Source organism: Phoca vitulina, unplaced genomic scaffold, assembly GCF_004348235.1.
Source record: "Phoca vitulina isolate PV1807 unplaced genomic scaffold, GSC_HSeal_1.0 scaffold58, whole genome shotgun sequence".
In the NCBI taxonomy this organism is placed as follows: domain Eukaryota; kingdom Metazoa; phylum Chordata; class Mammalia; order Carnivora; family Phocidae; genus Phoca; species Phoca vitulina.
Window position 1 is genome coordinate 8,179,471 of NW_022589761.1, and position 12,719 is coordinate 8,192,189.

The 12,719-nt window shown below is 53.5% G+C and overlaps 1 protein-coding gene across 4 annotated transcripts in view; it reads left to right on the forward strand.

The window, feature by feature from the left end:
- Nucleotides 1-12,719, forward strand: part of SIPA1L3 (signal induced proliferation associated 1 like 3) — a 225,505-nt gene that overhangs the window by 171,760 nt on the left and 41,026 nt on the right. For all 4 annotated transcript variants that reach the window (XM_032390100.1, XM_032390104.1, XM_032390101.1 and 1 more), the window contains 3 exons: nucleotides 175-426; nucleotides 1,217-1,354; nucleotides 10,587-10,711. In XM_032390100.1, coding sequence (XP_032245991.1) covers nucleotides 175-426; nucleotides 1,217-1,354; nucleotides 10,587-10,711 — 515 coding nt within the window. The remainder of the gene's footprint in view (nucleotides 1-174; nucleotides 427-1,216; nucleotides 1,355-10,586; nucleotides 10,712-12,719) is intronic.

Sequence of the window (12,719 nt, forward strand, 5' to 3'; positions counted from 1 at the left end):
CTAAGTTTCAGACCAATTTAAAGGGTACCTACTCGGCCTTTAAAATAGGCCCTCATGGTTCAGATTCGGCCAGAAAACCCAGCCCAGTGTGACGAGGCACTGGTCTCTCCTGGGCAGCAGGTATGTGTGCTGGTGGGTCGGGGCCCTTCTGAGTAACGAAGCTTTTCTTCCCAGGGGGTGGCTGGAGACCTACGACATGAATACCTCGGAGCCCAAGACGGAGCCAGAGAGCATGCCCCCTGGGGGCCGGCCCCCCTACCGCAGCAACGCGCCCTGGCAGTGGAGCGGGCCTGCCTCCCACAACTCTCTACCAGCCTCCAAGTGGGCCAACCCCAGCGCTCCCGGCCACGCCCAGTCCCTGAGCCGGCCCCAGAAGCAGACCCCCATGGTCCCCTTCCGGGAGCCCCAGCCCCTGCACAGCAAGAGGTAAGGACTGATGAGGGGCACCACCCCGTGTCCCAGTCTGCATCCCTGCTTTGCCCTTTTCTCCCTCCTCCCTCTTTTGTCCAGTCTCTTCCTCTCTGTCTTTCTCCTCCCCTCCCCGTCCTTATGCCTCCCTCCCTCCCTTCCTTCCCTTAAATTTTCATTACAAGCCTCTTGTGTGAGGGCCCAGTGCTGGGGAGCTCGGTGTCTGAGGCTGGGTAGCCACCATACCATGTATGATTAAAACTATATATTTTTTGAAAGCTCAAGGGACTAATAAGCACAGACTTCTCGGTAGTGATCACTTCCTAGGGGAGGCAGGGAAGTGGGAAGGGGGAAAGCCCACAAGTAGGCTTGTAGAGGTGCTGCCATTCTAGTTCTTGGTTTGGGTGGTAGCTTTGGGAGTTTGTTTTATTATGATGGTGTGTATCTTGCAGATAAATTATCTTGAAGGTAGTATTTATTTAAAAATAAAGAAAAATTTCTAAGAAATGAAGGAATCCAACTTGCAGAGGTGCATCTTGCTTCAGCGGCCCCCGTCAGGCCTCTGTCAGGGCCTCAGAAGCTGAGGGGCAGGCACAGCTGTAATGGGAGAGGGAGGGCAAGGGGTATCCCGGCTCCCGGACACCACCCTTTGCTCTCAGCATCTCTCCCTGCATCCTGATGGGAGCGTGGTAGACGAAGCAGATGGAATGTGGTTGGGCCTGAGGGAAAGGTCTGTCTTCCCTCCTCTGAGGGCAGGGGTATCCTCAACTCACCCAGCCTTCCGCCATCCCTCCTGTTTCTGTTGCAGGCCCGTCAGCTTCCCGGAAACCCCTTACACAGCATCACCAGCAGGGGCCGACAAAGTCCCTCCCTACCGACAGCCTTCTGGGAGCTTCTCCACCCCCGGCTCGGCCACCTACACGAGATACAAGCCATCCCCAGAAAGGTCAGAATCTCTTCACTCTTTCCAAATTAAGGAATCTGATGAGAGCTGGGGATCCTTCTTCCCCAGGAAATGCACAGACCCTACAAGTTTATTTGCCATTTGATGGGGTTTCTGGATCCCTGAAGGTCATCAGAGGACCTCCAGGAAGACTAGCTGTTTGTTGAGATTTAGAGCCAAGCTGCCCTGGGCACGACTCACCGCCGGCTTTCCTCAAGGCAGGCTTTCTGCTGGCATGTTATTGACACCTGAATCACTTGATTAAGCAAGACCATTTGCCTTCTAGAAGGCGTGGCCACTCAGCGACCTCTCCAGCTCCACCTCCCCAGGACCAGGCCACCAGCATCACCCAGTTTTCCTGGCCTTTCAGCCTTCAGTCCTGTCCCCTTGAGCCTTTCTCCAATCTGGCAGCCTAAGGGATCCTCCCAACTCCTCCATGGCTCCCTGGTGCCCTGTGTCCTTGGTCCTCCAGGATCCCTGACTTAGTCAGGGGCAGCCCCTCCCCTGTCCTCAGGCCAGAGCTGTGGGCTTCCTCCTGGATGTCTCCCTTCCTCCTCCTGCCTACTGCAGACCATCCATTTGGCCTCCTGAGCAGCTCTGCCCCCCACCCCTTCCTCCTCCCCAGTGCCCCACCCTGGCCACCTCCCTGAGCCCCAAGCCTCCATCCCATCTCCTGTGGTCCATCCTCCACTCAGCAGCCAGGGGGATCTTTCTATATGTGGCCATGTCTGTCCCCTGCTTCAGACCCTCCCATGTGTCCCCCAGCCCTCAGGACACAGCCTCAGCACCTCGGTGTGGCCACCAGGCCCCACCCGCCTCTCCAGCCTCACTCAGCCACACCTCAGCCTCATTGGCCGCTTTCGCTTCCCTGGGTAGGCTGTCTGAATTTCAGAGCCCGCCTCCATGTTCTCCCTCTGCCTACAGATTCTTCACACTCTTCACCCCACACTCCCCCGTCCTGCCAACTTGAGCGCTGATGCTTCTCCTCTGGGAAGCTTTCCCCGAACCTCCCCCTGCACTAGATGAGGTGCTGCCACTGTGCCCCTCAGTTCCCTGTGTATTTCCCAACCGTGACCTTGAGTGCTCTCCATTCCGTCAGCCAGGTCAAGAGTGTGTGTGTGAGCTCCTCTTCAAGATCTGGGACCCTCCCAGTGCCTCTTTGTGGGACCATCACGCGGCACAGAGGCTGACCTGTGGTAGATCCTCGGTATCTATTTGGTGAAAGGACGGGGTGAGGGAGTGAGTTGGTTTAAATGAGACCCCCTGCTGTCAGGGTAGGGATCCTTCCACTGATCTCCAGCATGCCTCCAGATCACCCCAAAGGGGCCGGGCCTCCCCCTGAGGCTCCGACTTGGTAGGTCTGGAGTGTAGAACGCGCGAGGCTGCCAGCCCAGGGAACACACGCCGAGAGCCACTGAACTAAACCATTGTTGGATCTCAGCCTCTGCTGTAAAATCGGGGAAAACAGACTCCTCTTCCATTTCCCGGCCACCACCAGTCAGCCTTCATTCAGCGGTGGATCTCAGGCACCGTCTGTTGCCGGGCCCACAGAAAACTGTTTGACATACTCACTTACCGGGGGTTCCTGCGCTCGGTGCCGCTGGCCGGCGGAGAGAGCGCCCAGGAAACCATGCGCACCTCGACGAGCGCGCTGGTAGGCTCAGGCCATGGAAGAGGGAGGTCTAGGCTGGCTGCCTGGAGGAGGCAGCATGTGAACAGAGCTTTGAGAGGTCAGTAGGAGTTTGCCACAGAGAAGAGGGAGAAAGTCTTTCTAGACAGAGCAAAGGCCACAGACAGGAGTAAGCAGAACGGTGTGGATTGCAGGAGGAATGGAGAGGAGTCTGGCGTGTGGGAGCACCTGGGCGGCAGCAGCAGCTGAGGCTGGAAATGACAGTTTGGTACCAAGTGATTGGCCAAGAACAGACGTGGTGGGAATGATGTTACGGATAAATCCAGGGAGCATTTTTTTTGTTTCAGAGTCTTGGTGTCCCTCCCCTTTATATTATTATTATTTTTAAACTTTTTGAAATAATTATAGGTTCACAGGAAGTCACGAAGAAATGTGCAGGGAGCTCCATGAACCCTTCACCCAGCCTCCCCCATGCAAATAGCAAAGCAAGGCATTGACATTGGTACAGTCCATAGAGCTTGTTCAGAATGCACCAGTTGCACATGGACACGTGTGTGTGGTGAGTGCGTTTGGTCACACGTGTGCTGTTGTCTAACCACCACCACAATTTACACACCATGCCAGCACCTCGGAGCTCCGTCCTGCCACACCCTTCCCCTCCCCCATCCTGCATCTCGGGCAACCATTAATCTGTTCTGCATCTCTAACTCTTGCTATTTTATAACTGTTATATAAAAGGAATCACACAGTATACATCCTTTGCAGATTCTTTTTCAGCCAGCATAATTTCCTTGAGGTTCATTCAAACCATTGTGTGTATCAGCAGTCAGTTCCTCATTGCTGAGCTGTGTTCCATGGTGTGGAACTAGCCTAGTACGTATAACCAACCATTCGCCCATCAAAGGATATTTGGGTGGTTTCTGGGCTTGGGCTACTACAAACGTTCATCCTCTGACCGTGCATGAAAATGAATTTTTCTTGCCCTGGAACAAATGCCCAAGAATACCATTGCTTGCCAAGATACGGAAACAACCTAAGCATCCGTTGACCGATGATGAATGGGTGAAGGAGATGTGATATGTATACACACAGTGGAATATTATCCAGCCATAAAGAAAGGAAGTCCTGCCATTTGTGACAACATGGACGAATCTGGAGGTTATTACGCTAAGTGAAATAAATCAGACAGAATAAGACAAATACTGGGTACTGTCACTTACACAGAGAATCAAAACAAAAAGTTGAACTCCTAGAAAAGGCGGAGTAGAGTGGTGGTTGGCTGGGGTGGGGGAAATGGGGAGATTTGGGCCGGAGGGTACAAAGTTGCCAGTACAAGATGAGTAAGTTGAGAGGATCTAATGTACGTGTAGGCGTGGTGCCTTGAGTTAATAATTCTGTGCCGTGCATTTGAAATCTTCAGCATCGTCCCCCAAAACAGGGTAACTCTGTACCATGAGAGATAATGCTTGTTAATTTGATTGTGGTTATCACTTCGCACTGTGCGCGTACGTATATCAAATCATCACCTCGTACACTTGAAACGTATTACAGTTTGTCAGGTGTGCCCCAGTGAGGCTGGGGGCATGGGGGGAGCGATGCTCTGAGAGCTGCTTGCTCAGCACACAGCGGACAGCGTTACTTGAGTGAATGGGTGTGCTGACTATTCTGCATTGCACAGACGAAAGCGCTTAGGGGGGAAGAAAAAGTACAACTGCTTACCATGTGGTAAGTCCATTTTTAGTTTTAAAAGGAACTGCCAAACTGTTTTCCAGAGTGCCTGTACCATTTTACACTCCCCCCCCCCCGCCCCGCAAGCCCCCAGAAGTGTATGAGTGATCTGGCTTCTCCGCATCCTCACCAGCGTTGGGTGTCCTCCCTGGTTTTCACTGTAGCTATTCTGATAGGCGTGTAAGGAGATCTCGTTGTGGTTTTAATACGCATTTCTCTAATGGCTGATGGTGTTGAGCATCTTCCCGTGTGCTTATTTGCTAACTGTGTATCTCTTTAGCAAGTGTCCGTGCATGTCTTTTGCCCATTTTCTAATTGGATTCAACATTTTTCAGCTTTGGAGAGTTCTTTGTATATACTAGACACGAGTCCTTTGTCAGGCGTGTGATTTGCAAATACTTTCTCCCAGTCTTTAATTTGTCCTTTTGTCTTCTTTTTTTTTTTTTTTTTTTTTTTTTAGTCCTTTTGTCTCCTTAACGGTCTGTAGCAGAACAAAAGGTCTCAGTTTTGATGAGGTCCAAGTTACATTGTTTCCCCTCTTATGGTTCACGTTTTTGGTGTGAAGTCTAAGAACTCTTTGTCTAGACCTGGGTCCTGGAGATTTCCTTGTTTTTTTTCCTAGTAGTTTTATTTATTTATTTTTTAAAGTAGGCTCAACGCCCAACGTGGGGCTTGAACTCACAACCCTGAGATCAAGAGTCGGATGCTCCACAGACTGGGCCAGCCAGGTGCCCCTAGATGTTTTATTGTTTTATATTTCACATTGAAGTCCGTGATCCATTTTGAGTTCCATTTTTGCATAAGGTGAGAGGTTTAGGTTGATGTTACTTTTTTGGCCTACTGACAGTGTCCTGTTTGCTCCAGCACCATTTCTGGAAAAGGCTCTCCCTCTTTCATTGCATCGCTCTTACTCCTTAAAGCAAACGATCATTGGAAGGGGAACTCAAGTGGGCACGTTTGTGTGGGTCTGTTTCTGGCTCGCCTGGTCTGTTCTGTTGAGCTGTATACATGATCTCAGTGAGTGCTCCCAGGGACTCCACAGGTGGGTATTTAATTATCCCATTTTACAGAGAGGAAATTGGCTCAGTGGATCCCCTTGGTCAGGGTCACTCTTCCAGGAAGTGGCAGAGTTGGGACAGGAACCCAGGCCCATGTGATTCTGGAGAGAGGACATTGACCCGAGCGAGACCTATCCTGCCAAAGGACTCTGAGCTTATCCTCCAAATCAGGGTAAAATACACGGTCCCTTCTGGAGTCCCCACCCCACGGTGACACTTCATCTCTGTCAACATCTGGGTCCCAAGTTTGGCAGAAGGGTGCGAGCATGGTGCATCCCCTAAAACTTCAAAAGTGTCTTTCACAGCCGGTCACCAGCCTGTGGTACGAGGCCCGGGAGCTGGCCAGGACTGCCCCAGTGGCCTTTAGCCTCAGCTCCTTTCCCTTTTCCCCTCCGCACGGCCTCCCCGTGACATCCTGGAACCCGTGTGAGCCCGGCCAGACATTCCTGCGCAACCCCGGACTTCCTCTGTATCCTGCTGTCTCCAGCGGGCCTGCTACTTGCCGAATTCATCAAGCTTTTAGGATCGTGGGGGTCCATATGCTCAGAATCTGTCCCAGGCCCATCTTAGATTCACTGGGAGACAAGGTGGTAAGATGGCCTGCCCTTTATCCGCCCCATGAGTGTGGGCCAGCAGCTTCACCTCTCTGAACCTCGAGTTTGCTCCCATGTAAAATGTCTATCCCTGAGCAGCACTGAGACTCTTCATGGAGGAAAACCCTCTAGAGCACTCAGAACTGTGCCTGGCACACAGTAAGTGCTCCTTAACCTTGAGGATCATTACTGCCCCATGCAGCGCCTGTCCTGGCGGCTGAGGGACAGAGGCTGGTGGATGCTGTCCCTGTCCTCAGGAGTTGGCCACCCTCGTTCGCAAAGTGAGCAGACCACCAAACTTCGTATGGAGCGTTAGGACAGAATAGTGTGCCCGGCTCAGCAAGCCTGCAGGGCTGGACTGGACCCTAGGCATTTGCTCACCAGACCCCCTGGCTGGCTTTTTTTTTTTTTTTTTTCCCCTGTTTTTCTCTGCCAGCTCCATAAAGAGTGGTACATTGGTGAGGAGGCATTTGACTGCAGGTGACAGAAAACCTAACTCGAGAAGGCATGAGGCACTAAGGAGATGTATCATCACATAGTAGGTCCACAGGTGGGGTGGCTTCTTCAGGGAAATCCTCAGGGACCTGGCTCCACTTGTGACCCATGATGGCTCTTGGGGCCCCAAGCAGAATCAGTGCCCTGCAGAAAAGGAGGGAAGAGCCTCTCTTCGTTTTTAAGAGTAAAGGAGCTAAGTCATTTTGCCTACCCCTCAACCAACCCCTGGCAGGTCACATTGGACCCGCACGACTGTCTGCAACTGTCAGGATTTACTCAAGTCACATGGCTGAGCGATGGCCGCCACTGTGGAACCTGGGCTTCACCAGCAGAGACCAAGAAGGTTGATGGTTGTTGGCGTGGTGGTCAGTTATGGCCACATCGTCCATCCACCCTCTCCCCGGTCATCTGGGAATTCACCCATGCGTTGTGCCATCAGTCCATGTAGGAGACTGGCAGAGCAGGCTGGAGCCCTCCCCTCTGGAGAGGCTCTTGCCCACGTTCACGTCTGTCTTGGTACTTTCCTCTGTGGCCATAGAGGAAAATACCAGGCTCAAAGCCAACATCCCGGCAGCCCGACCCTGCTAACGCTCCCTGCAGGTGCTCCCTGCCTGCCTCCCCAGGTCAGTCAGCGCAGCAGCTTCTGCCTGACGATGCCTGAAACTACAGTGAGTTTCTCACCAAAACCCAAACCCCTTATCTCTAACGTGATGTCATCTTCCAAGAAAAGATAGAAGACATTAACGTTTCTCAGATGAGCTTGACGACAGCGCTGGTCTTCGCTTCTTCTGGGGATTTTTGCCCAGAGCCATGCATGCTAAGAGACCAGCAGGTCCAGATTTCCAGCCGGCTTGATCAGGCCTTGGCCATGATCTGCACCCCCAAAGAATGGGCAGCATAGGCCAGTCAGTTTATTACATCAGGCTAACAAGGTTCGTTGGAGAATTATGCAATTGCACAAAATACAGGTCGTCTTCATGGAGGACAGTAGCTGAGCGGTGAAGCCTGCTGAAGCACTTCCAGCTACAGACAGTCTGTCAGTTAGGATTAGGTTTAGCTGCCTGAGAGAGAAAACAGTGACTCAGACAAGACAGTTTCTTTCTTTCCCCCATGTTGTCAGAGACCCCAGCTCCCCCCCACCCGTGCCCCGCCGACCGTGGCCTGTTGCCTCCCGGTCTTAAGGTGGCTGCTGGAGCTTCAGCCTTAAGGAGGAGATGAAGCAAAGGCGCCCACAGCACACTTCCAGAGATTTCCTGGAAGTCACATGCGACGCTCTTATCTCATTGGCCGGAACTGCAAGACAGCCTGGAAATGCAGTCTGTTAACCAGTTACATTGCGGCCCCGGATACGGCCGGGGTTCCGTTACCGAGGCCGAAGCAGGGAGTAGAGACTGCGGGAGCCTCCACTCAGACCTTCCGCTTTCCTCTGGCTGACCCCAGCGGCCACTGACGTCCTTCAGCACTCGGGATTTGATGCCGACATCTTGAGAAAATGGAATAAACACGTCAACACTTCAGCTTCCCGCCGTGGTGGAGCCGCATTATACCAGGCAGTTGGCTGACCGATAAGTCAGTATTGCAGATTGCTTTGCTTTTTCTTGTTTCGGCCCTGTCTTCCTTCCCTGGAGGAATTGGAGGTCAGGGTTTGGGCAGGTGGGGAGAATATGTGTTTTCTTGGCAGATGGGTAGAAACAGAGTTTCTCCTCCAGAGCAACCCCTCTGCTGCCCGGGAGGCGATGAAGCCTAGGGGCTCAGGGTTAGTCTTTGCAGAAATAGCTGTGGCTTTAGGCTGGCAGGACGACCCTGCAGTTACAAGTATAGACAAAGGAACCAAATGGGGAAATCACAAAATCAGCTCTATTAATGGGGACTCAATTAAGTCTTCCCAAGTACAGGGGCGCTTCTGGCTGCAAGTAACTGAAATTTGGCTGGCTCAAACACTGTAGGAATGCGTTCTCCCACAGAAAAGGAGTCTCAGAAGTAGGTCAGGCTCGGGGCGCCTGGGTGGCTCAGTCATTAAGCGTCTGTCTTCAGCTCAGGTCATGGTCCCAGGGTCCTGGGATCGAGCCCCACATTGGGCTCCCTGCTCTGCAGGAAGCCTGCTTCTCCCTCTCCCACTCCCCCTGCTTATGTTCCTTCTCTCACTGTGTCTCCCTCTCTCTGTCAAATAAATAAATAAAATCTTTAAAAAAAAAAAAAAGTAGGTCAGGCTCCAGGCAGGGTGAATCCAGCATTTCGGCCACATTATCAAGGCCCCCGTCCCTCCCACCTCTTGTCTTCTGCCCTCAGCGTCGGTCTCATCCTCAGGCTGGTAGCGGGAGGGCGACAACAGCTCGTGGTGTTCTGTCTGGACCCAGCAATACCTAGGTGAAGGAGAGCAGCCATTCTTCCTCGTCATGTCCCTGAGGAACCGGGAAACTTTTCCCGGAAGCCCTCCTCAGCACACTTCCCCCGTGTTGGTCACAAACACCCAAAAATGTCAGTGACTTAAATCAGCCAAGGTGTATCCTGCACCCACACTACAGCTCCAGCTGCTGGTTGGCAGGGGACCCCTTGGAACCCCAGCTGCTGGGGTCACTTCCCTCACAGCTCATTGACAAGACCAGGCCCAGACACCAGTCTTGCTGTGTGCTTGCCAAGGGGAGGGCCAGACATGTTTTCTGAGAGTCTTTATAACTCTCACATCCTTTCACGTCACATTAGCCAAAATTGTGTCCTTTGCCTGTCCCTGAACCAACCCCAGGCAGGGAGAAGGGTTTCAGTCATGACTGGCTCTGATCTGAGGTGGAATGGACATTGGAGGTGCCCTAAGGATTCACTCCAGGGCGTAGAACCAGTGCCCCTGGGACATGAGGCCACAGGGAAAGCCTTCTGCCATTTCCTTCCCTAGATCTCAGCCCTCCCTGCGAGTGTACAGAGCCGGCCTCCAGGAGAATCTCTGTCCAGGAGATAACTTTGGTATTTCATCCACCCTGCAACCCTGTGAAGTAGAAAATGTCATTATCCCATTTTTCAGATGGGGAAACTGCAGCTCAGACTAACGAGCACTTGCCAGACCAAGGTTGCAGAGCTAGTAAGGGATGGTGCTGGGCTTCGAGGCCCACTCTGCCTCATTCTGGAGCCCGGGCACATAGCTTCTCTCCCGCAGCTCCTTCCTCCAACAGGGGGACAGGCACAGCGTTCTGGCCTGTTGGCACATTGTCACAGCTCTGTGTGTGCGTCAGCATCGGGCTACACGTGGGGGACGCAGGACATCAGTCGGTCTTTTGAGGAAAGGCCTACTGCGATCGCCTCTTGACAATTGAGAGAAACTGCAGCTCAGGGCTAGGAAGGGACTGTCCCTGGCTGAGAAAGAGGCCAGGGCCCCTGTACCTACAGATGCTTTAGCCCTGAGACAGGCCTGGGAAGTGGGGCTGCTAACAATAGCTCATCCCGTTTCACGGCCAAGAAACAAGACCCCTGAGGAACCTACGGGTAGGGTCTCGCCCTAGTGGCTTCTGCCCTGCCTTCCCTGGAGGACCCTGCATGGCCCTGCGCTCCCTGGCGTGCTTCCCAGGCAAGACTCATTCCTGACCCTCCGCTAATAGCACGTTTCCAGGATTACTCATCTAGCCTCCCCTCCGCGCAGAGCCTCCAGTGTATTTAAAACCCACCAGTGAGCAAGTCTCCGGCTCAGGTGGTTTTTGTCACACCAGCCCCTCACCCTGTGCTTGCCTCTCACTCCCCTGCAGGTATGCAGCCGCCCCACACCCACTGCTGTCTTTTGATCCCCACTTCAGCCACGATGGGATGTCCAGCGACTCCTCCTCGGGCGGCCTGACCAGCCAGGAGAGCACCATGGAGCGTCAGAAGCCAGGTAGGGCCTCCCCAAGGCTGGCTGTGCCCGCCCGCCTTGCCCCGCAGGACCTCTTCTAATCCACCAGGTGACACCCCTCCTCATGTCAGCAATGGGTAGAACCCGAAAGGAAGCTGTTGGAGCCACACACGAGATGAGGGAGGTCACCCAAGAGAGCAGCAGGGACCAGTGAGCCTGATCCTCCTCCATTCAGACGGGGCATCAGCAGATGGCACTCCCTCGGGAGCCAGCGTCCAGATGTGTGATGCGGGGGTGGCGACCTCCCGGGGAAACAGCTGAAAGTGGACCAAAAGCGGTGCCGTCAGGGGAGCAGAACCGACTGTGTTCTGAGGCTTTTCCTTACATAACGCCTCCTGTGCTCTCTTCCCACTGCTGTGGATGTACAGCCGATGCCGAGGGCAGAGCCCAGATCCTGAGTGTCTGGAGTGATAACCTGTCACGGAGTGAACGCCCCACGCCCCACACCCGGGGTGAGAGGCCGAACACGGCCAGCCTCCGGAAGCCCCCCGGGCCCCTCCCAGTCAGCACCCCCAGAGGCCGCCCCTGCCCTGCTTCTCACAGCCAGACTTAGTTCTGCCTCGTCCTGCGTTTCATGTATACGAAGCAGACCCCTGCGGGCTAGACGCATCGTGTGTGCGTGTCTGGCTTCTGTCGCTCAGGATCGCCCTCTTGAGCATCGGCCACATGGTCGTACGGAGCAGTGCAGTTTCCGAGGCGTATTCCACTGTATGAACAACCCACGACGTATTACTCCGTTCTGGCATTGATGGACATTTGGGTCGTTTCCAGTCAGGGACGGCTTAGAATAGTGCTGTTGGGAATATTCTCGTACCTGCCTGTGCTGAGCACACGCTCATGCTTCAGTAGCGTGTCTGCCTGGGAGTGGAATGGCTGGGTTGCATGTTGAACTTTGTAAGAAGCTGCCACCCCTTTTCCCAGGGTGACAAACCATGTCACGCTCCTGCCAGTGACAGAGGAGCACTCTGGTGGCCCCGTGTCCTCACCCACCTTTTCACTTCGGCCATTCTAGAAGTGAGCGCCTAGTGGCATCGCCTTGCAGTTTTAATGTGCATTTTCCTGGTGCCTGACGAGACTGAGCATCTTCTCCTCTGTTTATTCTCCTCTGTGTGATGATTAATCCTGAGCATGTACACTTAGATGAATATTTGACATATAATTTCACTCAACAAACTTGTAGCCCCTCCGAAGCCTGAGAACTGCTAGATGGATGGGTGGGTTCAAAAGAAAGAAAACAAATGAAGCGTCAAAGAGCATTGACATTTGGAGGAGGGAGACATGGAGCTGTCCTTTTAGATATTCAGGAATTCCAGGCAGCTCTGGGGGATGACCACATCAGCACGTCACCAGCCCCCTCAGGCACGGTGGGGCAGGGAAGAGCTTGCATGTCCCAGGATTAGTGGCCTGGGAATTCCTTGGCACCCCAACCCCCATGGTTCCCTTAAACCAGGGAAAATGGTTGAACTTCGGGCAAGCAGGTCACCCTCCCGACTTCACTGTCCCTTCTGCTGCCCCTGGGGCCTGCAGACACAGCTTGCTTCCCTCCTCGGCACGGCCCTGCCTGCCCCTGCCCGCCCTTCTATGCTCTCTGCTGCAACACACACAGATCTGCATCTCTTTCTCCCCGCCCCGTTCGGAAAAAGAAAAGCGTTGTTTGGAGAGCTCATGACACCAAAGTGTAAAACGGGGAGGACATTTTTCCAGTGTTCACCCAAATAGGCTGTCATGGAAACTCCCCGTTGTCCTTCCCTTCTCTCTTCTCTCCTAGAGCTCGGTTCCCCCTTTACTTCCTTGGGACTGTGTTACAGGTTGACTTAACACCAGCGCCCCCCCCCCCCACAGAAATCAGGGCAGTCTGTTTAGAAATCGTCCTGAAGCCTAGAATTTGCTGAAGACACAGAGACAAGGTAGTTCAGGGTGGGGAGAATCAGGCACCATGACAGACGTGGGGAATTGCCCAGATCAGATGATAGCAATCCTGGGAACAGCA